The 26367-nt window shown below is 40.4% G+C and overlaps 1 protein-coding gene across 1 annotated transcript; it reads left to right on the top strand.

Moving 5' to 3' along the window:
* Positions 1-187: 187 nt before the first annotated feature.
* LOC5512451 (cleavage stimulation factor subunit 3) lies at positions 188-24929 on the top strand. Its single transcript, XM_048722866.1, has 25 exons — positions 188-404; positions 2856-2972; positions 3734-3829; positions 6706-6738; positions 8009-8106; positions 8482-8548; positions 9069-9103; positions 9350-9410; positions 9817-9882; positions 10511-10588; positions 10909-10989; positions 11791-11872; positions 12283-12392; positions 13161-13277; positions 17373-17447; positions 17833-17934; positions 18320-18361; positions 18621-18662; positions 19695-19755; positions 20667-20730; positions 21105-21201; positions 21627-21725; positions 22242-22386; positions 23006-23097; positions 24148-24929. The coding sequence occupies exons 1-25, from the start codon at positions 345-347 to the stop codon at positions 24370-24372; spliced, it is 2145 nt and encodes a 714-aa protein (XP_048578823.1). The 5' UTR covers positions 188-344; the 3' UTR covers positions 24373-24929.
* The last annotated feature ends 1438 nt before the right edge of the window (positions 24930-26367 follow it).

Here is a 26367-nt window from a genome sequence, read left to right as displayed (position 1 = left end):
GTCTATCGACTTTTTTCTAACAAATCAAACTACCAAACTTTGAATAGTTAAGAACCTCTTTATTATCCAAAAGGATGCTAAATTTCCTCAAAATTATATATTTTATTTTATTTTCGCACTTGACAATTATCAGTTTACGGGGCTACTGTGCCCGCAGGGGGACTAGAACTAAAATTACCCAGCGTTCCATTCGCCACCACGTGCTATTCTAAACGCCGCCATTTTGTCTTGTCTTCGAAACTCGTAATTTTGGTTCTTTCCAAAACTTACCTTTTTGAATTTATCTCGCCATAAATATGATATAGTCTTTAGATTAGTAACTGATAGTTCTCCAAATTATCAAAATGCAGCCGTTAATGTCGATAGGAAACACGATAGAGCGTCGGGTTTCCGAGGATTCTAAGGTAAGTGTCCAACTTTGTAAAGTTTTGTTTTCCAGTAACCGTGATTTTATCTTTATTTGACGCTTTAAGACCTCTTCTAATGTCTAAATCTCTGCTTATTTATACTATTTATAATACTTCGTCATTCTGTGATCGTCCATGTGTTAGTTGCTAGATTAACTTTTTTTTGTCGATAAATTGGGGTCATTTCACCCGCGCGAGTTATGTAGCTGTGTAGTTTTGCTTCTCTAAATACTAAAAGCTTTTTTCGGTTTTACCTGACAACGTATCACCAGCCACATCACAAGCATACAAGAAGTAAAACATTAATTTTGCTTGGGTTTCTAACTTGCTCTGGCAGAGAAACAGCCTTTATTTTACTTTATTTTACCAATTTTAACCGGGCCATAAGTTAAATAGAACTTTTACATGTTTTAACATGGTGTACATAATAAGGGAGGTTAAACTGCAGAATACCCATCCACTCAATTTGTAAATCCAAAACATGCCACCACGTATATGTAATCCTACAGTGAGTATGTTAAAAAACACTGCCGTGTTTTTTAACATGTGGTCCTAATCCAGGCCATGGATCATGGTGGCAGTCACTTGTACCTTTTTCCCTATATCAAAATTCATAGTTTTATTAACTAGTAATTCCGGACCGTGGTGGCTGTTCTCAGTAACATTGTTTCACAGTGGACGGTTTTTCTGCAGTTACTGCCAAGGGACTATTCTGATATTCATGCTCAATTTACTATGCACATGATCAAAATTCAAATCTCACCAACAGAGCATAAGATAATAGAGGGACAGTTTGGTATTACCCACGCGCCATGTCGATTCCAATCCTGGCTATTTTTAGTAACCGAAACCCCACCACTGCCCATGAGGATTTGCTCCCCTGCCGGTTGCATGTTGATGTTTGCTAGACTTTCTTAAAAGTCTGCTGACCAGCTTTTTAGAAATTGGCTTCTGTTGTACAACAGACTTTTCTAGTTCACTTCCCGCCAATTTTTACTGACCTAAATTTAGGTCAGTGACGTGTCTCATAAACATCCAATCGGAGCGTCATGGTCACTATTTTGTTGCTTTCAGAAATCTTGTTTCTTGCAGCTCTTCGTTCTTTTTTAAGATGTCAAATTCCGATTAACATCAATAGTGTAAAGACAACTAAATTTTCGATCCTTCCTGGGACTGGACAGAAAAGAAATAGAAACTGGAAAGATTTTAAAGCAAAAATGTTTTCAGGTTTCATTATTTTTATGCGCACGCTAAAGAACAGCGTCATTTTAAATGATCGCTCGCATATTTTTCGCAGCAAAAATATGCAAATTAAAATCGAAATTGTGCAAACAGAACAAGTCCTCTCTGCCTGCCTGATTTTTTTTTTACTGATTTTCGATGAAAATACCCACCCGCGTGCTCCTATCAGGGAAAATCAAAGAGGGTGACTTGGGGCAAGTCTATTGTTTTGCCAACTCGATAGGAATGAAAAGAGATCATGTAAAATAAGTCCAAAGAAGAAAACAAGTATAACTTATGTAAGTAAGATTGGCAAATATTCTCACAGAAAGCTAAATTCCTAAATAGTTTCACTGTTTTGTTTGTCTGAGCGGCGAAGTCAAGTCAAGAAGAAAGAAAATAGCGTTGAGCGATAAAATGGCTTGTATAATATACTTAATAGTTATAGAAATGTCCAGAAACAACATCAAAGAAGTACAGTTATATCTCCCTCTTTATTTTCTCACTATTAGAGAAGCTCAGATACTTCAGCTTACTGGCTTTGATCATCACAAAAATGCATTCCCTCGCTACAAGGATAGTTTTATGAAATGTATTTTTCTTGGATTCCTTCTAAATTCACCCTAATATTCACAAAAATAAATATATCTAAAGTAACTTACAGATTTTGTTTGATCATTAGGAAGGTAATAAATGTTGAGAAACCACGAAGAAGCAGCAAGTTAGAGCTGAAGTAGTGTTTGAAGCACAAGGTTTTCTGCTCTTGATTTTGAATGAAGTCTCTTTTTTTTCACGTTTTGGAAATCTTGCAATTCTCTAAGTACTACATCTGTATCTTTGATGCTAGAATGAAATTTTCGATGTTATTAGTGCAAATAGGGTGTGTTTTTTTTTCAATTTCAAGTCACAAAACAGTGGCAAACAATAAGATGTAAATGCCAAAGCACGGGGGTAGGGTGAGTAAATATGCTCACACGCAGTGGTGTGGTAGTTGTTACTAAAAATAGCCAGGATGGGAATCAACATGGCGCGCGGGTAATACCAAAGTGTCCCTCTTCTATCTTATGCTCTCTTGATCTCACGCAACATGCTGGCGAGTGGCTTCCACAATTGGATGGCAGTCCACATGCTGGCATGGGAGTCCCTTGTTATACGTGGTGCAACCTGTAGAGTCTTAGAACAAAACGCAAAGCATGGTGTGAATGCTCAAGTTCAATATTTCTATAGGAACCTACTGGTGTGTCGTACTGGAGTAGGACAGAGCGTGGCCAGAAGGCTGAGCTGCGACTGCAGAATCATCCTTACGACCTGGAGTCCTGGGGGGTGTTGATCCGGGAGGCGCAGGTACAGAAAGTCAGAGAAATGTAATGTTTTGCTACTTCCCAACTTATATAACTCATTGACCTTGGCTATTTTTAAGCTGGATTTACCAAAAAAGATACCTCCATGATTTTGATTTTTTTAAATGTCACAGTGAAACACGGCTGTTCCAAGTCAGCGTAATCCAAGCTGTCAAGGATTTCTGGTGGCCCCATCTCAAACCCCTTTAATCGCTGTGCTAATCATAGCACAAGTTGGTGTTTAATTGTATTTTTAATAAAAATTACAGCTATAAGCATATTAGGAGATTGCTCTAGGACATCATTATAAAGTCTATTGGGACATCATTGAATGCTATCCTACACTAAAATGAGCTCAATAGAGTGGTTTTCAAAAAACAGTGAAATACTTTTTAGTTTATTTATTACTAATACACTGTAATGTCATTGTTGTTCTGGCTTGGCTATTACACTTTAACACTTACATTTTGTTGCACAGGATTTTTAAAACCACTCTAGCGATGATAATAAAAGTATTTTTTTTCATGTTACAACTGGGTGCCAACCAATTTCAGCAAAGGTGTGGGTGACCCCATACACAGCAAAGCGTCACACTACACCACTTGTGATTTTATTAAATATAATATTGAATGTCTGAAAACAGAATATGGATGACAATTTTATAACTGTTTGTTTGTAAGGCTAGAGTAATATCTTACCCTAAGTCTAGCATCTTTTAATTTGGATCACATGCTGTCATTTTCATGGTGTTTTATTGCATTCCAGAGCCTTCCCCTTGATGCAGCCAAAGTACTATATGAGAAGCTTGTGAGAAGGTTCCCAAATGCTGGTCGATACTGGAGATTATACATTGAGCAAGAGGTTTTTAGAATTCATGATCATTTGTATAACATATTATTGCTTTGCTATCACTGTAGGAGCTCCCCAGAAAAAAAGATTAACTCAATATCACTACCCAAATTTGGTGTTGCTTATTATTGGATGCTTTGATGGACTTTTGTTATGTCACACACACTGACATAGAACTGTTTCAAGGATGACGGTCAATCAGGATGTATAAATCAGACTGTGATTAACACAAAATCCAGGCCTCAATCAAATAGTACATTGTGATTATCACATCCTGGTTAGCTGACTTCCTAAACCTGCTTAGGTATCTATGTTTGTGTGTTTAAATTCTACAGTAAGTGTCCATTCTCAGTGTTAATAATCCCCCTGTGGGATAGAGGTGGGGCAAAGGTGGGGTTGTGTTATGTTTCCATTATGATTGTCACACACGCACAGAATTAAAGTCTTGATACTGTAAATGACCATGATAAAGGCTAGTGGATACAGAAAGTAATCTTATTTCAGAAGCTTGGACTGTGATGGGAACTTTTCTCTACACATCTTTGTAGTATATAGATCATGCACACAAATCTCTTCGCATCTTTACAGTGTATACATTATACACAAACATCTCTACTTATCTTTACAGTACATTATGCACAAACATCCCTACACATCTTTATGCAAACCTCTATTCATCTTTACAGTATGTATCATGCACAAACAAATTAAAACATGTATTGATCTACTAAGATGAACACATGCACTACACATTTTAGATTTTTTTTCACTAATCAAAGCTATTAAAATCAAGAAAGATAAATTAAACAGATATGAAATAGCTTAAACATTGTTTATGCACTTCTATCCAAATTTGACTTTAAAGTTGCTTATCTCTTTTTTAATAATATGGGAGGATGGGATACTAGTGATGGTTTAACATTAAATCTCAAGCTGCAAGGTAAATTTAAAGGTCAAATCAGTTTGTTGTGCATTGTATTGGTATTACCAATGAAAAATCTTAAACTTTACCAGTCTCTATTGTAATCTCTTGTGTGGTTGTCATTATTTGCGTACTGTCTCTTTGATTTAGTAGTAGTTACCATAACAATCTTACATTAAAACCACCTTTTCAGTCGACTCAGCTTGACCGACTTCATCTTTTGATACTTGATGCAACGTTTCCTCGCAGTAGTGAAAATATCCAACCCAATATGTTTATCAAAATTTATAAAAGATGTTTAAGGCTTACTGTATCTTAGCATTCACAATAATGAACTACAGGGCTCAAACAAGGAATACAGTAAAAACCCGCTCGTAAGAACCTAGTTTTTTTTCACGTTTGGCAAAACAGGTTCTTATTTTGGGGTACTTATTAACAATTAAGGCAAATTAGGTTCTTATTAGGTTCTTAATTATTTTTTTTTAAGTTGTTTAATCAGCAGTAGGATTCATAATACTAAAGTGTGACTGAACCATAGAGATATCCTACTGTACGTATGTTGTATCTGTAATCTTATTGGACCAGCAAAATGTTTAGCAAATTTATATTTCAAAGCCCCTTTATTTGTTCCAAGAACCTTTTGAATATTTTTAGGTTAGTAAGTTCTTATATTTTCGGTTATTAAAATCAAATATTTCTGCATATAGGTTCTTAAATCACTAGGTTCTTGCACGCGGGTTTTTACTGTACTTGCTTACCAGCTAACAAGTACTAAAAGATGGAAATAACTTTTTTTTTTTCGGAAAAGCGCAACGATTTTGTGAAATTTCCAGTTGAGGCTTTTTACACAGCACTAAAGGAATTTCAGGGAATGTCCAGTTATGCTCCCGGACAGTGCATAGACGAAAATTACTATTGTTTTTTAGTCTACAGTGTCCTAATTAGTTACTGTAATTATAGAAAAAAAGTAAGAAAAGGGGAACTCGGAATTTTAGCAGCAACTGAACATTTCGTAAGGCTGGGAAAGTTAACGATGGAAGAAACTGATGTGGGTGGATATGCTCTCTTAGAAAGGTGTTGATTGTTGACTGAGAGTGAAAACTGAGTTCAAGGCAACCCTTATTGTTTTGATAAAGGAAAACATACAACTACATTAAATTAAAGATTATTTGGTGCCAAACCACTGTCCAAAAACATATCTTTGTAAGTATGATATCACGATGTACTGATACACCAATCTACTCAAAATCCTGCGTATTTTTTATATCTCAAAACCCCTTAATAAAACTGTCCGAAATAAAGCTCTAATTGACCGCAGTGATTTTCTGGGGTGGTGGCTACTTTTTAAGTGCAAGTTCGAGAGTACTGTAGCGACAATTGGAGTACAGTTTAACTACAAGTTTTTATTGGCTATAGAAGTACAGGAATGAACATTTTAAAATTCCAAAAAGCTAGAACGATTTGGGACAGCACAGGACTGAATGTGTTAAACGTTGATAAGGCTAGAGCAAGAAGTTCTTGCATAATACACCAGTTTGCGTTGAAAATTACCTGGACGCAATTCATTAAGGACTGATTAACTCGGCCCTTTATTTGGGAAAGGTATTTTTTTTGTGTGTGAAGGTTGAATAAGTGGAGAGGTCCAATTTGCACTAGGCAACTTGCATCAAGAAATCACGTGACGTTTTGAGTGGCAAGCTTACGCCAATATAAGCGGCTGAAAATGGCGACGGCCGTCATAGAGCGACAAAAAATTCTTAATGAAAAAAATCCCTTCTGACGTAGAAAAATTATAAATGATTAGTACGAGCCGAATAGGTTTTTCATTTTTATTGTTGTTTTGCCCCTAGAAGCTGGAGCGCGCGAATTTGCTACTTAAAAGTCACATGATTTTGTATTGCAAAACCGCCTATTTTACATGATTTCTCTTGCTTTGTGTCCTAACTAGTACTCCTTCTGTCTCCAGATGAAGCATCAGAATTATGAGAATGTAGAAAAGGTAAAAATATATAGATAAAGCTGTAATAAAGACTCTGTCACCGACTTATGCGGCGAATGTTAAAAGGTTGGTTCCTGCTAGGTCGCACGCGCAACGCAAGTGCTTCGGTCAAATATAAGCGTAAGAAAATCTAGCGCTTAGGGGCCTGCGTTCTAGTAAAAATAGGAAGATAACGTGCGCCGCGCATGCGTTCGAATGAGAACCAATCTTCAGTGTCGCAGAAATAACCCGTGCTTATGAGAGGTACAAGACTGTTCTAGTCAGTGGAACAGTAAATCCGCTGGAATCACTGGGAATTTTCCCTCCAGACTTCTCTCGTCCAGTGACGCTTAGCCAAAATGCCGTTCGTCGCGGGATTTCGGGTGAGCGTCACTGGCCGGGAGAAGTCTGGAGGCTCTGGTACCCAGGGTATGGGAATTTCAATCCATTCTACAATAAAAACGGCTCCGTTCTATTGTTCTATTGCTTAAGCATAAAATGATTAATAGAAGCGCGACGCACATGTACCCTTGGATTCGCGGCCCCCGTTAGCTAAGACTTGGAAACTTTATACCAGACCGAAGGATGCGTGTCAAAAATAAAAAAGTTTGTCAGCGCGCAAGGTTGGTTGAGGTATCTCGAAATTTTACGATATATTTCGTCAGCCTTCTTTAATTTTTTTTCTTATTTATAAGCGCTCTTAACTTCATCGATTTCATATATGATTTCTAGAGGGTAGAGCAATAAACGTTGCCCTTTTAAAGCCTATTGAAGAAATTTGTTTTTCTGCCAAACAAATAAATTGGCGATACAAAAAAAAGTTCCCAGAGGAAGAAACGTCTTTTTTTTGTTTGGCGGTAAAAAAAAAAAAACCCTCTATACATGCGCTAATTCAATGACTTTACAAAAAGAATAAGTAATTGCTGAGGGCTGTACTAGCTGAATATTATTGCCGAGTCTAAAGGTAAATGTGCTCATGGGTTACAATACAATAGGATGGCTGACAAAAGAATATCGGGATGTTCTTTAAACAGTACTTTTTAAGGTTTCTTTGACTGATCAATAACTGTTGCAACTAAAAACATGAGCATTTTTGTATGCTTTTTGCTGATATTTGGCGACATTTCGCTTCGAACCGAGACACTATAACTGGGGATTGCTTTTAAAATCTGCGGTTTCCTGAACGTAGACACTTGCCGGGGATGGGGCGAGGTTGAGGCGAATAAACTAAAACTAAGGTAATTTATTATTTAACATAAATAAACGTGTCTATCTTGCCCTTGTGTCGTAGTTGTTCCAGAGGTGCCTTATCAAAGTGCTTAATATTGACTTATGGAAGTCTTATCTTGCCTATGTCAAGGAGACGAAGAGTTCGCTGCCCAATTTCAGGTACACTCAGTCCTGCAACTATAGGTGACTTGAACTTGAAACCACGTGACGTTTTTGGGTGGCATGGTAAGGAAAAGTAGTAGAAAATAGAAATATGGACAATGCAATTTGTTGTTGTTATTTATACTACTGTGATTATGTCACTATTGTTTTTCTTATATTGTTGTTATTGTTGTTGATGTTTGGAAACGATTATGATGAAATAGGTGGTTACGACTAATGACTTATTTGTCGGTAAAATTCGGTAAATAAAAGGCTTGAATACCCTATTTCTGCTGGAAGCCTCGGAAAACGCAGAATTCCTCTTACTATTGGCGCAAAAAGTCGTTGCGAAGGTTTACTTTGAAGTCATCGATACATTTTATTTGTTTCTAGAGAAAAGATGGGTCAGGCTTACGAGTTTGCTCTTGACAAAATCGGGCTGGATTTTAATTCATACCAAGTGAGTGATTGTATTTATTATAACCCCTTCGTTTCTTTCTTTTTTTGTTTTTTTTGTTTGCGCCTGTTTCTTTGATGTCCTGGCTAAAGCAGTTACCCCGCTCGCTCCTATATCGACCGTAGCCGGCCTGAGGCTCGGGTTTCGTACTTACCATTGACAACTGATAGAAACACGTTGTCTTTTAAAGGATGAAAAATGGGAGAGAAAGGGTTGATCGGTGATGGGGTAATACAAAATACATCAAATCTTAAAGAAAAAAGGGCGGGACCAGAATGCGCATTAATTCCAGCCTTGGCAAATGACCTAAACACCTCTGGAGGTCGCTCCATGTGGGTTAATCTGAACGTATCAATTGAAAGTAGACCTCTCGACCAAAGCGGCTTGAAGCAAATTGTTGGCTCCCCGGTCTGATCTGTCGTAAAAAAAATATAACAGGCGACATGGAATTGTGTTTTCAGTTACTATTTTAGTATGTTTCAGCGCTAGAAGCAGACATATTTACATCGCTTGTTTGTCGTAGGTCTGGATGGACTATCTTACGTTCTTAAAATCAGGGTAAGCATACGAGGTGTAGTTGATATACAGGCGTGTACCTAGGATTTGCAGAGGGCAGGTGAGGGGGGGGGGGGGGGTTCGCGCATTCTGCGCTTCCCTTTTGAACGCGGCGGACAGGTGAGGAGGGAGGGGGGGGGGAGGGTTCGCGCATTCTGCGCTCCCCTTTTGAACGCGCCTTGTTTGGGTCTGTAAGGACTTTTTGATTGTCTTATGAAATGGCGTTAATACAGTAATTTTTATTTTTAGAGAATCAACTGGAAGCTATGCTGAAAACCAAAAGATTGCGATGATCCGAAGGGTTTATTTGGTATGTAAAATTGCCAAACAGTTGCCGTTGGATATGGCGTTTGTTTGGGAGATTCCCGATACCTGTCCTGCTGTCTCCAATGATCTGCTGTCGAATTCTCCTAAACAAACCCTTCTGTTTTTATTAAGCGATACAGGCACATAAAGGGTTGTTTTATTTCTTAAACACCTGTAACGAACACAGGACAACTAAAATAGCATCAGTAGAAAACTAATATCAATTAATAGCACAATAGCAATTACATGACTCAGACGTAGGTTAATTTTAGTCCATCTGTTTTACTTCTTTTTTATCTGCCGCTTACTCGCGAAATATCAAGTACGCGTTTGTGCAAAAGCTGCTATTGTAATGAGACATTAAAAGAAAAAGTGGTTCGTTTACCTTCCTTGCCTGTGTCTCCTTTCAGCGTGCTGTTACAACTCCTATCATCAACGTTGAAGCGATCTGGAGAGAATACAACACCTTCGAACAGGTAAAGGACCTTTCACGGCCACCTGATGTGGGTACTAAGCTATCGCGAGTGTGTCACATGGCCCTTCCACCCCAGGCGCGTACCCAGGATTGGCTTAGGTGGGGTAGGGGGGGGCAGTCATACGTATCATACGGAAAAATTATAGCATTTTAAGATTCCTTTAAAAGAAATGACCCACTTTTTGGCCGCCAAGGGGGGGGATGCGCGCGCACCCTGCACCCCTCCCCCTGTGTACGCGCCTGCACCCTTATGTGCGACACCTTGATACTTTGGGGGCGTTTAAAGGGTTCCTGTCAGCTGCCTTTTTGTCATCCTAGAAAAATACCAAGAGTGAGGGATCGAGTATTTCCATTGGTTGATTTGGTCATTGTTATATTTCAGATTGAATTGGTCTCTGAATATCTGATATTAGTGTTAATGTATGACCTTATACCTTGTAACTAAGGCAATAAGACAGAGTAATATAAAACTTACCTGACCTCACATCAACTCACCTGACCTCACCTTACCTGACATCACCTGACATCACTTCACCTGACCTCATCTCACCTCACCTCACCTCACCTCACCTCACCTCACCTCACCTCACCTCATCTCACCTCACCTCACCCTTACCTTTACCTTTAAGGGAATCAATAAAGTTCTTGCCAAAAAACTGATAGACGAACGAACAAGAGACTACATGAATGCCAGACGGATGGCGAAGGTGAGCCACTTGACAGCATGCCTTTTTAATTGTCCAACCTTAGCAATTTGCTTTGATCCCATGTTTTCTACATGATAAAATTTCTAATTCAATGTGTGAATGAGACGACGTCGTTTTGTGACGTGACGTCTGAATAAGCCAAGACATTTTTTGGTACTTTTTTTGTCTTAATTTTTTTTTAATTTGCTGTTCCCCTCTCAATTAAGCAGAATGAGGGATTCTAGGAATTACTGGCTTGACACCAATATAGCTTCCAATAATTAATTCCAAGCGATTGTAGACTAGCCATTTTAATTATGTCATTGCTTAATTCATCTTAGGAATACGAGGCATTATCACGTGGTCTAATCAAAGGAGCGCCCTCTATACCGCCCCAGGGAACCCCTGAGGAAATGAAACAAGTAAGACCACATTATGCCAATCCGAATCGATAATTTTCAGCACGACGAATATGCAATCTTAAACCGCATTCACACCAGCACTTAAACCAGTTTAAAGGTGGTTTAATGAAACTGGTTTAAATCTCAATCTACCAATAGTGGACAGAACAAACGGGAAACTTGGCAAATTCAGGCTGAACATGGTTTTTGTGTGAATGCAGCATTAAAAATACGCAGTCTACGGCTTCACAGTGTATCTATCTATAAATCCTAAAATCCTGCTTATTCACCGTTCTGTCGCGGTTATTACTCTTTATAAAAGACGAAAGAATGGCTGCTATTGTTGAAATAAACTGCGTTTTAGGCTGCGTTTTGTGTCCGTCTATGTATACGCTTAAACAAGGACCCGCACTGCCCCCGTTTGGCTGAATAAAAATCAAACTTCAAAATGACAACACGCCGTAACATTGCGTCGGTAATGAGACTTTTTAGTTGTGTTATCGTTAATAATTTGAACTAATTTTTACTGCACATTCCTGCCTTTTTGGTAGGTTGTTCAATTTTAGTAGCTAAGAGAAAATAAACCGAGCAAACGAGAAGAAAAGCGCTTCAAAAGTTGAGTTTGGGTTTCGCTCCTCGTGGGCAAACAAGACACGCTTGTCTGAACTCCGGAGCTCCGCACCGCGTGGCAATTTACCTCTAAGCCTTCCATGGACCTGGTCCAGGCCTTTTTATAGTGCGGGTCCTTGTTTAAATTTCCGATCTTGTTTGCGCATTGCTCTTGCCCCCTCTCTCTTATTTATTCGTGATTTGACGTTTTAGCTGCAATTATGGAAGAAGTACATTTTCTGGGAGAGGAGCAATCCATTATGGATTGACGACACGGGTCTGCTTACAAGAAGAGGTAAAGGGCGACGTCACCACCACCACCACTACTACCCTCCAATTATCATCGTTAGCATAATTATCATAATTATCGCCACCAATCACATGCAAGATAATCAAGCAGTCAACTGGTAACAGGGACGTAGCCAGGGGGTGGGGGTGGGGGAGGATAGGAGCCCTTCTAGTAGTCAAAGATTAGTAAATATGTGGCACAGTTTTCAAAATTCAGGAGAATATATCTTAAAGGGCCTTTTAGGATCCATTCTTTTAGAAATACTGCCAACGCCCTGTGTAACATTTCTCACAAGTCGTAGTCTTAGTTCCTGTTTGTGTGTTTGTGGTTCTTCAGAAGACAATAAACATTCACACATACTTTGGTTTTATCGCATTTTATCGCGCTAAAGTATTGCCATTTCCAATCCGTTTCAGTGATCTATGCGTACGAGCAGTGCTTGCAGTGCATGGGCTTCAACCCTGACATCTGGTGTGAAGCGGCAACGTACCTCGAGTCTACTAGCCGAGCGTTGGCCGAGAAAGGGGTGTGTACAAATTCACTGCTATGCCTAGTTCACACTCGTGACATAACGACTTAGGCGCGCGCACTCTCTATGTTCGTATGTCCAAGTGTGAATGGTTCGACATAAAGACATAAGCTCGACATAATGACCTGGAAATGACGACATAAGAGAAAAAAACATGGCCGGCTTAACTTACGAACATAAGTGCGCGCGCCTATGTCGTCACGTCACTAGAGTGCACCAAGCATTGGACTATTTAGGTGTTACTTTGACAACAACAACAGACAAAAATTCAGTGCCTACAAAATCAGAGGCGACACTTGTGGTGACTTTATATTGTGTCACCCAAGCAGCAGCTTGTGCTTTGAATTTTTGTCTACAAATAGCGCGTCCATTGGGAACCGAAAGTGGACCTTCGGTCGTTCTGGGTGGGGTTGCGTTTGCACCCCCTGCACCCCCCCCCCCCCTTCCTGGGCACGGGCCTGAGCAATTTTCTTTAACGCGCCAGAATTAAGTTTTCTATCGCTGCTTGCTATCTATACATGGCATGCTTCTTGTTATGGCCGTTAAAATAGGCCTATCACGCCGCCATTTCCATCGGCTAATTCAAGCGAGTATCTAAGATATTTTTAATCAAATATCTTCATTAATGTATCAGGCATCATTCGGGGGTTGTTATTTTGAAATTTTCCCGCAGATAGATGTTGTATTTTCATTTGTAAACAATAACAACAGAGTTTGTTGGTCGACATTCTTTAATGTGAAATGCACCCGTCAATTTATCCACAGGATACCCAAGGCTCTAAAGTACTCGGAGACGAGGCGGCCAATTTATACGAAAAGGCGATCAGTGGTCTCATGCACAACAACTTGTTGGTCTATTTCGCGTACGCGGATTTCGAAGAGGTAAGGATACTTCATGTCTGTGCCTACATGAGGATAAAAACCCTTTTAGCAGATTTTTGCTCTGCTTGTGTCTCTCCCCAAGGCTTGAGTTGTTCTAGTTGGTTCTCGCCTTTGCATCGAGAGTTTTTCTCCGAGTTCTCCGGTTTTTCTCCTTCCACAAAAACAAACAAAACCTTTAGCTGTGTTGCATGGTCAGATATTAGTTGTTTAGCGGCTGCCTAGGGCGCCTTTCTGCGTCTTTAACTCGATCCCGTTGTTCTTCGGTCGGTGAATCTTTCGAGGCTGACTATCTACCACAAATTGGTTGAATTGCTTTTTATTTCTTTTGATATCTTATTATCAGCCAAAGAGACTAAAGCTGAGAGTGACCTTATTGCCTTGAAAGAATTTTAAAAGAGTTCATGGCTTTGTTTTTTTTTCTCTGTGGCATGGCTTCTGGTTAAAAAACAAGAGCTTAATTTACAATCAATCAGTCTTATTACATTCTTATTATAAGTCAATGAGTTCCAAAGTCGTAGATTACGAATTGAAACTTTCGGTCGTGATGTCAAAATTTCTGTTTCAAAATGTTTTGACTGATAGCTTTGTTATGTTTATTCTGTCTGTTCCCCTTTAAATCACCAATCTTTCGTTTCTTACATTCTTACGCGCAAGGATCTGTTTATAAGCAAATAGCATGCTGGGCCTATTTTAGGGGATGTAATTCAACATGGCGTCAAATGGCAATGAGGATGTTGTGAATCTAATTAACGAAAATATTTCGGGAGCAGAATTGTCAAAACCTACAATTTTCTAACTTTTCTAACAAGAAATTTGCCTCAAGTCGAGGTTTACACTGTATTTATGCGTCCTTAGTCTAAAAGTCCAGCGGTTATAGTGGAACTACGGATGAACTATTTCTGGTGATCGGGACGCCCGATCACCAACTTAACAATGGGTCGGTGTACTCCTATTGGCCAACGGAAACAATGCGCCTGTCAAATTGGGTCCCTTGGGAGCAGTCATGCATGAATTCCGTCAACTTAACTTAACAATGGGTCGGTGTACTCCTATTGGCCAACGGAAACAATGCGCCTGTCAAATTGGGTCCCTTGGGAGCAGTCATGCATGAATTCCGTCAACTTAACTTAACAATGGGTCGGTGTACTCCTATTGGCCAACGGAAACAATGCGCCTGTCAAATTGGGTCCCTTGGAAGCAGTCATGCATGAATTCCGTCAACTTAACTTAACAATGGGTCGGTGTACTCCTATTGGCCAACGGAAACAATGCGCCTGTCAAATTGGGTCCCTTGGGAGCAGTCATGCATGAATTTCGTCAACTTAACTTAACAATGGGTCGGTGTACTCCTATTGGCCAACGGAAACAATGCGCCTGTCAAATTGGGTCCCTTGGGAGCAGTCATGCATGAATTCCGTCAACTTAACTTAACAATGTGTCGGTGTACTCCTATTGGCCAACGGAAACAATGCGCCTGTCAAATTGGGTCCCTTGGGAGCAGTCATGCATAAATTCCGTCAACTTAACTTAACAATGTGTCGGTGTACTCCTATTGGCCAACGGAAACAATGCGCCTGTCAAATTGGGTCCCTTGGGAGCAGTCATGCATGAATTCCGTCAACTTAACTTAACAATGGGTCGGTGTACTACTATTGGCCAACGGAAACAATGCGCCTGTCAAATTGGGTCCCTTGGGAGCAGTCATGCATGAATTCCGTCAACTTTACTTAACGATGGGTCGGTGTACTCCTATTGGCCAACGGAAACAATGCGCCTGTCAAATTGGGTCCCTTGGGAGCAGTCATGCATGAATTCCGTCGACGGTCTAGATGGGACGCGGATAATTGGAGGTTGTTGAAGGATACTTGGAGGTTGTTGAAGGATACTTGGAGGTTGTTGAAGGATACTTGGAGGTTGTTGAAGGATACTTGGAGGTTGTTGAAGGATACTTGGAGGTTGTTGAAGGATACTTGAAGGTTGTTGAAGTCAATTCAAGCGACGATTTGAGCTTGAAAACTTCATCGGGCGATCGGCCCCCGTTGTTGAAATCGTTGTGCGTTGCGTATTTTTCGAGAAGCGAGCGATTTAGTCGAGTTGATTGAAAATTAGTAGCCAACCTTTCCTTCTTTCTTTATTGGGAGTGATAGAGGGAATTTTAAATTTCCCCGAACAGCGCTAAAGCAGCCCTAAATGCGCCCTAAATCGCTTAAACGTGTAAATAATAGACAACTACAAGTACTACACCAAGTTGGGTTGAATTTTTTTTTGCAAAAAAGAGGATTTGTAACAACTCCATATGTTCTCTCTATTAACGGTCAAGGAGCCGGTCGGTTTAAATTACTCATTGACAGAGCCTGGGCTTTTTGTGATGGGCCAAATCGATAGAAACCAAAGTTAGGCCAACTATTGTTGTAATAGATGTGCAGATATCGGCAAATAGATATTCTTACATTTCTTTGCGCGTGCTCAATATGTGGTGCAAATCGTAGCCGGGTCTAGGCATCTTGATGGCGTACCCGATAACAACGATGCCTACAATGCTGTCAGCAAGCGCTAGACTCATTAGAAGGTATACTCTACGCGACCTCAGAGCTTTACTTGTAGCAAACTCTAAAAGTGTTAGCAAGTTTAGGAGTAGAATGAGAACCCCTTGAACATATAATATGTAGCTTGTCATGGATAGGTCGAACTCGGACATCCCTCGAGATGCGTTAGACATTGTTCATTTTACCGTTTGCAGTGAGGCTCCAGCAAAAAATGGACCAGCGAACACTAGAAAATTACACCGCGGTTTTCCAGTCGATTAGGCAGTTCTTCTTTGACCACTACTTTGGATATATGTACACTTGAATTAACGTTTGTAATCACGTAGTGTTTGGCTTAAAGTACTTCAAAGTACTTAAAGTAAGTACGTCAAAGTACTTAAAGCACTTAATAAATGAAAGGGATCCTGATCCGTTTGAATTTTGAAAGTTGCTTTTGCTTGCTTCGAAGATGTTGCCAATTTAATTTCCTTCTTCGATTTAAATAAGAATGGAATTGTGTTTGTCCTCCCAGTATCGATAGTTCCGGTTCCAAATACAACCAATTTTAAGGCCTTGAATATGACATCAATTAACCCTTATTGTGATTGCTCAACTTTTTGTGAATTTTGTTTAGCGAGCCAACAAGTTATCGCTTTAGTAGGTATCGTCTTTGATGCCGATCAAACAGTTGTGCAAGGAACGGCAACCCCTCCCCCCCCCCCCCCCCTAATGCTTCCAAATAACGGTGAGGATAATAACGGGATTACCTTTCAAATCTTTCCTCTCACACACAAGTACGCAGGATTGGTAATTAGGAAACACCTGTTCACTATCTCGCTACCCACTAATTTGACAGGAGGGCTTATATAAGCAGGGAATTTGAGATTTTAATTTTGGTGTCCAATTACCGAAGTTCAAAAGCGCCCTCATCCCGTTATTGTAATTATCATTGCTTATTACTTGCAATTCTGTCACTTTTAAATTTTTGCAACGGTTATAAGCGATCTTTCATCCGCCGTTCTGTGTATTTGTCGATCCCTGTGTAAACGGTCCACACTTGGGCTAACGAATATTCACATTTAAAAGAATTTTCGCCCAATTTTACCGATACTTTTATCATATTTAATGCCTACATTATACATTATTATTGTTCACAAAGTACAAAAATCTGCAGGAATAAGGATTTTGCTCTGTCTCAAAACGACGAAAGTTGTAGTTTTTCCTCTTGCAAACTCAGTGATTAAAATTTTTGTGTAAACAGATTGTGTGTTTACACTATTTACCTATTGCTTTTTGATGTTCGAGTATAACTAAATGTAGTTAAACAACAATGGCAGAAATACCTCATACGACTTGCACTTCCAAAACCACATTCTCTTCTCAATGCCGATCTCGAATTTTTCTTCAAAAATTGTTTGAGAATTGTTTTAAAATCTGCACCCTTATCGTTCTACAGTAGAGCCGGTCAATCCAGCAGTTGTGTGTGATGTTGTTCTTTAAGCGATCTATAAAGGTGTCCTAATCCTTCGTATGTTAGTAGATCCTTAGTGTGCAATTTGTACGTTTTCAGGGACGAATGCGATTCCAACAAGCGAAAGAAATATATGAAAAATATATCGCACTCGAAAATGTCGACCCTACATTGGTAAGATTTTAGTATAATGCTCTTAAAGTAAACCTGGGAAAAAGATCAACACATGGATGGTTGAAATGGTTTTACGCCTCTGTAGCACAAGACGAAGGCCTCTCAAAACGTCAGCGAGACTACTCTGTTTTTATTGAGGCGTCAAACATGCCATGTGGACCTTGTCTTGATTTCTTTCCCTGATCCCCACGCCAACGCAGGCCCACTAGTTATTCTACAGGTTGTCTGTACTTTTTCTAGCCAGTTCACAAGAACAAAATACACAAGTATGCCTTACTCTGTCAGCTTCAGGTTACTTGTGTTATTTAAAAGGCTTATCTGAAAGCACAGGTAACCCGGTCAGAATATGAGGCTTGGCTAGTCTAAACTTCTTTTCACAACACAGGCGTTCATCCAGTATATGAGGTTCTCCCGGCGTGCTGAGGGTGTGAAGGAGAGCCGATCGGTATTCAAAAGAGCACGTGAGGACGCTCGTACGAACTTTCATGTAAGTATCAGAGTCATAAGAAGAAGGCCTCGTAATATTGGGGGGGGGGGGGGGGGGTGGGCACGGTACAGAATTTTCAAGAAAGTTGTGAGGCACAGCCACGCCTCTTCTGGAAATTTCCTTATATTTTTTGAAAAATTTGAAGGATGCATCGAAGGATGCATTATCTTGTAAGGTATTTGAATAAAAATGCGCAAGGAAATCAGTTAATCTAAAGAGAGTGCTTAGTGAAACAAGATTTTCCAATGAAGAATATTAATGGAAATCATTTCATTAAATCAAAATTTTAAAAAAGTCAGCTTTTCTAATTAAAAAAAATGTTAACAAAAGCTCACCCCATATTCACAAACACCAACTGTATCCTAAAGTGTGATTCTCGTTGTAGGTGTTCGTTGCATCTGCCCTGATGGAGTATTACTGTGGCAAGGTGAGGAGTAAGATGTCTGTTCTCTGTACCAGTGCCAGGATGAACACATCTTTGAAATTTTGATAACCCTGGCTCTTCCGTGGTGTTTTTTTTTTTGAGAGCGCGTGACACCCAATAATTAACGATCACGTTTACTCGGAATAGCGCGAAGGGAACCAAAGAACCCTCCGTAAATTTTGATCGATCAAAGTATAGGCAAAGATAAAAAATAGGATAAAAGTGAGGGCGATCTGCATGACAAGGTTTTCTTGTTTGACAGGACAAAGCCGTCGCTTTCAAAATATTCGAACTGGGACTGAAGGTATGTGTCTTTTTTTCTGTTGCTTGTGTATTATTGCAGTCGCTTGTGTCTTTTTGCTGTACCTTGTGTATTATTGCAGTCGCTTGTGTCTTTTTGCTGTACCTTGTGTCTTTGCTGTACCTTGTGTCTTTGCTGTACCTTGTGTCTTTTTGCTGTACCTTGTGTCTTTTTGCTGTACCTTGTGTCATTTTGCTGTACCTTGTGTCTTTTTGCTGTACCTTGTGTATTATTGCAGTCGCTTGTGTCTTTTTGCTGTACCTTGTGTCTTTGCTGTACCTTGTGTCTTTGCTGTACCTTGTGTCTTTTTGCTGTACCTTGTGTCTTTTTGCTGTACCTTGTGTCTTTGCTGTACCTTGTGTCTTTTTGCTGTACCTTGTGTATTATTGCAGTCGCTTGTGTATTATTGCAGTCGCTTGTGTCTTTTTGCTGTACCTTGTGTATTATTGCAGTCGCTTGTGTCTTTTCTCTGTACCTTGTGTATTATTGCTGTCGCTTGTGTCTTTTTGCTGTACCTTGTGTATTATTGCAGTCGCTTGTGTCTTTTTGCTGTACCTTGTGTATTATTGCAGTCGCTTGTGTCTTTTTGCTGTACCTTGTGTATTATTGCAGTCGCTTGTGTCTTTTTGCTGTACCTTGTGTATTATTGCAGTCGCTTGTGTCTTTTTGCTGTACCTTGTGTATTATTGCAGTCGCTTGTGTCTTTTTGCTGTACCTTGTGTATTATTGCAGTCGCTTGTGTCTTTTTGCTGTACCTTGTGTATTATTGCAGTCGCTTGTGTCTTTTTGCTGTACCTTGTGTATTATTGCAGTCGCTTGTGTCTTTTTGCTGTACCTTGTGTCTTCTGCCCTCGCTTGTGTCTTTTTGCTGTACCTTGTGTCTTTTTGCTGTACCTTGTGTATTATTGCAGTCGCTTGTGTCTTTTTGCTGTACCTTGTGTATTATTGCAGTCGCTTGTGTCTTTTTGCTGTACCTTGTGTCTTCTGCCCTCGCTTGTGCTAGGAGTTACTAACTTAGTGCTTGTTGTACGACAGAAATACACAAACGAGGCTGACTTTGTCCTCCCCTATGTTGACTACTTGTCACACCTGAATGGTGAGTTGCTTATTCTCCCCTGCCAAGTACAGCTTTTTCAAATATGGTTGCACTTAAAAATCCATGGATAAACTAACAACCCGAGTGGCGTCGTGGATATAATATGTGAGTAAATCCCCTTCCCTGGATGCCAGCCAGCGTTTTTGTCCGCGCGGAGAATGGGGATGAAGGATGGGGAGAGAGGCGAAAGAAGCGTCTCCTCCCCCTCCCCCCGTTCTCCACACGGTCCTACACCTTGCCCGCACTCGTAACACTTTGTTACGAAACGAAAGCTACTGAAACAATGCTGGTGTTTCGATGAAGAGAAACTATAGAAATACTACAGTTTCATGACCTGAATCTGTTATACCAACTGCTCAAGACTTGTCACCGCACAATGATTCTCATCTACCCAAAAGATATTGTCTATACTTTAGTATGTACGCGCTTAGAGGCAAACAACTCATTCAACCTACCCTGGGTACCAGAGGCTCGAAATGTGCGTAACTGGAGCGAACACCGTGTAACCAATCTTTTCTGTTATTCTCAACGCGGATGGTTACGGGATGGAGTCGCAAAGTCTTGCGCTTCCTGTGGTCCTTTTACTACGGTGCGCAACTTTCGGGGGAAATATTCGTGGGGGACTCATCACGCGTAATTAAGAACCATGGATAATATTTATGCAGTGCGCAAAAATAAAATGCGATCACGTGCCAAACTAATACTAGCATCTTAAGCCAAAACTGGTGAAACGGACTCCTCGTAGCCAAGACCGGCGTGACAGTAAACAAGTAAAGCTCGGGCCTCACGTACCCAGGCTACATTAAACCCCGATTATTATTGTTTCTTTTCTATTTGGAGAGAGAGAGAGAGAGAGAGAGGGGGGGGACTTTATAGAGTTGCTTTTCTTACCAGTGTTTTGCTCCTTGCAGATGATAACAATACACGTGTCCTCTTTGAGAAGGTGTTGAGTACAATGCCTAAAGAGAAAGCCAGGTATGTGGGTACTGATCCGAGCGGGAGGTTCGAGATACCGAGGTCCTCTTTGAGTTTAACGTTAGAGTTGCCAAGATGTAATCAAGGCCATGATATTCAGGCGGTTGGTTAATCGATCGGAGAGGTTAAAGTCACACCTTTGTTATTGTTTACATTTAATATTTAAAGACAATTTATGCGAAGAAATTTCAAAATAACCATCTAAAAATAAAGTTTTATAATCCATTTACTAAGTTCAAACGAAAACATTGCAAAAGCGATCACAAATCAGCCGATTAAAACAGATACTTTCTCCTGAACTTTACATTTTGCTAGGATAACAAGCTGGAGGCTAACAGATACTCAGAACTTCTAAGTATTTATCTTGTTTACAGCGACGTTTGGACGAAGTTCATAGAGTTCGAGACCACGAGTGGTGACCTGTCTAGTATTCTGAAGGTGGAGAAGAGAAGGTTGCAAGTGTATAAAGAAGTAAGTGTGCTTTTTATATTCGCCTTGTGTTTGCGTTTTGTATGTGTTTTACTTTTTGGTGAAGCTTGGATTTGACACAATGGCTTTCGTTACATTTGGCTTTCTGACTCACATAGATACAAATTCCTATCTTAGCAGGCAGCTTAATCGATAAAACACGTACCAATTAAGGAAGCCCAAGAGGGGGTTTAAGCTCCCTAGACCCTACCCCTAAACCCGTTACTGGGCAAACTTGTACAGAATACATAAAAATGTATCATGTTATAAGATATTATCATGCTATTATAAATACTTAGGCATGCAGCAAAGAGCCCAGAATACGTTCTCTTGGTCAAGGATGGGGTTAAAACCCCCTAAAGCCTTCCCTTAGATCCGCTACTGTACGCCTGTCTCGTGGCTAGTAGAACATAATTGTGTTTTTGCAGGAATTTGAGCAACATGAGACAGCTGTCCTTGTGGATCGCTATCGCTTCCTTGACTTGCTTCCCTGCTCGCCTATGGAACTCAAAATCATGGGATACACCGTAAGCGTTACCTTTCTTTGTATGGCTGTCTGGACCCTCCTCTCCCTGTCTCTCTGACCTCTCGTCTTTCTGTTCCTACCTTAAAAAAGGCCATCACGCCCTTATTTAACCCTTCCGCACAATACCAACTCACTAAAAGAATGCATTTCCATCGGCTAATTCAAGCAAGTAACTGAGATAATTTCAATAAGTTATCATAGATAAGGCATTAGATCTTCAATCGGTAGTTATTTTGAAGTCCTTTATTCTTGCAAATACACCGATGTATTTCTCAGTTGTAAACAATTCCTTATATTTCTTGTTTTTTTTTAAGCCAAATGTCTGAAAATAGGGGGGGGGGGCGGGGCCTCCTGCCCCCCCCCCCCCCTAGAACCTCCCCCGTTATTTAATGTTACCCTTTATAAATATCCATACCTCGTCTTCAGGGCTCCAACAAAAAGGCTACTACACAAAACGTCAGTGAAACAACTGTTTTACAGAGACGCAAAACATACATTTCCAGCCATGTTGTTTTAGGGCCCATCGCGCCACGTGACAAACATTTCGACTGCCCAGTCCAGCACGGACAACCCGTTAGAGGAGGTCAAAGAGGAAAAGACTGTTCGCTTCCCTCTTCCTGACACGTCACAGATGACTCCTTTCAAGCCGACAGCTGGGGCTGGTGAGTCTGTTACTCAGGCTCAGGCTGTGTTTGGGTTGGGGGGAGGGGAGGTTGGGTAGGCTACCATAAATAGTCCAAATCTATCCTGCAGTTGAAAGAAGCTGCGTTTCCACCAAGCCACGAAGAAGTTTGTTGTACTTTCGTTTGCTTGAGTGTTCTTTTTTTTTTATAATAATCATAAAAAATAGCGGAGTGGGGGGTCGATGGGCCTGCGGGCCATTGGTCTCCACCTCGAGATGTATTTGTTGTTTACTAAGGCCCAGTTCACTCACGAACACGCCTTACAACGTGCGCGTGCGCAAAGAACATTTCTACAAAACACAGTTACACAAAAAGAAACAAATCGGGTTCTTCCCATCTGCCGTTCTATTATTTTAATTTTTTGTGAATAATTCGTTTTCGTAATTCATACGAAAAAAAACACACATGAAAAAAATGGTTGTGCGGGTTCATCTTGTCGAAAGTGTGCACAAGACTTGTATGCTTGGGATTACTGATGGTCTCTGATAAAAAATGTAAAATTTGCCGTAGCTCTCAAGGACCATGTTATGCGAGTGACAATGTAATAACGTGCCATTCATTTTAGCAATAATGTAATCCTGTGTTTGTTCTTGTTAAGTCGGTTTCAGCTCTGTCCCTGGGGGAGTGTTCCCTGTTCCTCCTGCCGCAGCGCATCTTATGACACTAATGCCTCCACCAAACTCCTTCCAGGTAAAGATCATCACCATCATTTGCATTGTCATCATCATCATCATCATCATCAATATCATCAATATCATCATCATCATCATCGTCGTCGTCGTTGTCGTCGTCATCATCATCATCATCGCCATCGCCATCATCATCATCATCATCATCATCATCATCATCATCATCATCATCATCATCATCATCATCATCATCACCATCACCATCATCATCATCATCATCATCATCATCATCATCATCATCATCATCATCATCATCAACATCAACATCAACATCAACATCATCATCAACATCATCATCATCATCATCATCATCGTCATCATCAGTACCATACTCACTATCATCAACCTTCTACGTGTTCATCTTTACCACCATAATGACTATCAGTATCATTATCGTCGCCGTCGTTATTAATTCCGTTATTATCATTCTACACTCCTAACTTCCCTGTATTAACTTACTCGCCCATTACACTGATTGCCTGTTCCTATCTTCTATGTTATCACTTCGCTTCGCCTGAAAATTTCCGCCTTGTATTTCCTCTTCTTCCTACTTCAATAATGCCCCCACACATTGCCCATTCTTCTGACTTGAACTTTTCCCTTGCATGGCCCATATGTCTGTCTTTAACAATTTTCCCTCGCATGGCCCATTTGTCTGACTTTAACAATTTTCCCTTGCATGGCCCATTTGTCTGACTTTAACAATTTTCTCTCGCATGGCCCATTTGTCTGACTTTAACAATTTTCCGTCGCATTGCCCATTTGTCTGACGTTAACAATTTTCCCTCGCATGGCCCATTTGTCTGACTTTAAAAAAATTCTCTCGCATGGCCCATTTGTCTGACTTTAACAATTTTCCCTCGGATGGCCCATTTGTCTGACTTTAACAATTTTCCTTCGGATGGCCCATTTGTTTGACTTTAACAATTTTCCCTCGCATGGCCCATTTGTCTGACCTTAACAATTTTCTCTCGCATGGCTCATTAGTTTGACTTTAACAATTTTCTCTCGCATGGCCCATATGTCTGACTTCAACAATTTCTCCTTACAGGGTCCATTTGTCGTCATCGAGGAGCTAATGCGACTCTTCGCCGAGTGTACTCTCCCAGATCGCCCCATTGGCGACACACAGAACGGACTCGACGAAGAAATGGATACTGATCAAAAGAGAGGTGTTAAGCGGCCGGGGGGCGGGGATAGTGACGACGAGGGTTCGACAGTGGCCCCGCCAAGCCATGATATCTACCGGGCTAGGCAGCAAAAGAGGATACATTGAATCGTAGGTAGCGTGTAGATATGTACAGAATACACATTTTAAATTTGTCGAAAAACAGTCTTTAGGGATGTGGCAGTAGGAATTAAGGTTTGAAGAACAGACTTTGTTGAACCATTATCACGTTTTCTTTGCGGATGACGTGTATTTGACAGACATGCACATAATTCTAACTCCAGTTTCTACGACATGAACGTCCCAAACACTTTCAGGATATATATTTTTTTATCAGAACTGTTCAGTTCGAGGATTTGTTCTTGTGCACTGATTTGTCGCCACGATGCACTGTTTGCGAAACTGTCTTCAAACAGATATACCTATCTTTTAGTATAGTTTTCTCCTGCCATAACAAACCATGCTTTGTTTTTATGTAGAATATGTTTTGTTTGTACTCTAATATCTTGAATCCTAGAAGTGCTTGTTTAGAAGAGCTGTTTTATCATTAAAATGCGTTTTGTATAATGATTGATAAAGTTTGAGTATATCGATAAAGGCGGAGTTTTTACTATATTTGAAGAATGTAGCATTCTCGAAATAGAGGCCAGTAGCGGCGGATTATGTCTTTGTCTTTGTAATCTTTGTTTATCGAGGGTAGCATATTTAACCGAATATACAGTTTTCTAACATATGGCCCTCGGTTACTAAGCACTGTTACTGGGGGTGGTCACTGCCAGAGGGTTTATTTCGTCCCCAGTGGTTCTTTTACGTCCCGGTTCAGGTTAATGTAGTGCAGCTTGAAGAGACGGGACCTCGGGTTTAGTGTCCTTATCCGAGAAGACTGGAAACACGGGAGAATAACTTTAACTCACTTGTGACACAAATTCGAATCATGGCAGGAACCCGGAAAAAATCCCCAGTTTGAGCCAGGATTCGAACCTTGGCCACAGCGGTGAGAGGCCGACGCACTAACACACTAGGCCACCCGTGCTTCCACCCGTGCTTCCACTTTCCATGGGGAGAGGTTTGGGGGTCGTGTCTCGGCGGATGGGCCCCTCTGCATCCAATGTGTTCAGAATGTATAGCTTTGTCAACAAATCAAATTGTAACGACGGGGATGGGGGTCCCCTCAGTACAACATTTGCTTGTTTTAGTTGCTATTTTAAACATCCCTTTATCCCGACATACATAACATAACATACATAACCGACAATCAAGTCAAAACGTTTTTAAAATCTTTATTTTGCTCACTGACGAGCTTTGTATTTTATAAAAGAATAAGAAAAAATGACGAAGAAGATAGTCTCGATTTCCAGCCGTCGCTAGACTGCGGTCTCACAGAAACGAGCTGGAAATCGAGCCTACGAAGAAGGACTGCTTAATGAACCTGCAGCTATTTTATTATTTTGAGATCATCAAAGAGCAATAGAAATTATTCCTTGCAAAACAAAACACAATTGAGAATTCAAGATAGTGGTTCCATTATCGGACAGTGCCCTATTATCGGACACTCGAAAAAAACGTAAATATCTCAAACAATAGAAAACACGCCGACAAATGACCCATAGAATCGAAGAAACAACATTCAGAAAACATGTATTCCGTAGCTTTTTACGAGTGTTTATTGTTTCGCAAAACTAGAAATGATTTTCTCTCACGCACCGCAAAATGGCGATTGAAATCCTATCTGTGACTTGAATAGGCGAGGACAATAATGTCCGATGATAGGGCTAGGTATCCGATAATAGGGCTTCACCACACGTCTTACGAACGATTGTTTTCTCCTAAATTTAACCATCGAATTTTTAGTTAAATTGGTCGAATTATTATGTTAAATAGTCAGTGCTTTCTAGCTGTAAAAGCTAAGACTCAATTGTGTTTTGTACGCGAGATATTTAAGCGTAAAGCTAAAGTGTCCGATAATAGGTATCATTACCTTATTAAAAGGCTTCAAAAACACAGAGAATTTCAATAAACGGCCACAGCTGCTTAAACAGGGCCGTATCAGGAGGTGCGAGATGGGACGGGGCGCATGCACTTCCCTACCCCCCCCCCCCCCTA

The sequence above is a fragment of the Nematostella vectensis genome, chromosome 15 (genome assembly GCF_932526225.1).
Source record: "Nematostella vectensis chromosome 15, jaNemVect1.1, whole genome shotgun sequence".
Lineage (NCBI taxonomy): Eukaryota > Metazoa > Cnidaria > Anthozoa > Actiniaria > Edwardsiidae > Nematostella > Nematostella vectensis.
The sequence above is the reverse complement of the archived record's forward strand: the minus strand, read 5'-3'. Positions and strand labels throughout refer to the sequence as shown.

Excerpts from the sequence above, each read along its gene's own strand:
- LOC5512451 (XM_048722866.1), top strand. The coding sequence starts at position 345 with ATGCAGCCGTTAATGTCGATAGGAAACACGATAGAGCGTCGGGTTTCC. Across the intron at positions 8,549-9,068 it reads TGGATTTTAATTCATACCAA|GTCTGGATGGACTATCTTAC; the intron begins GTGAGTGATTGT and ends TGTTTGTCGTAG. Across the intron at positions 20,731-21,104 it reads ATGCCTAAAGAGAAAGCCAG|CGACGTTTGGACGAAGTTCA; the intron begins GTATGTGGGTAC and ends TCTTGTTTACAG.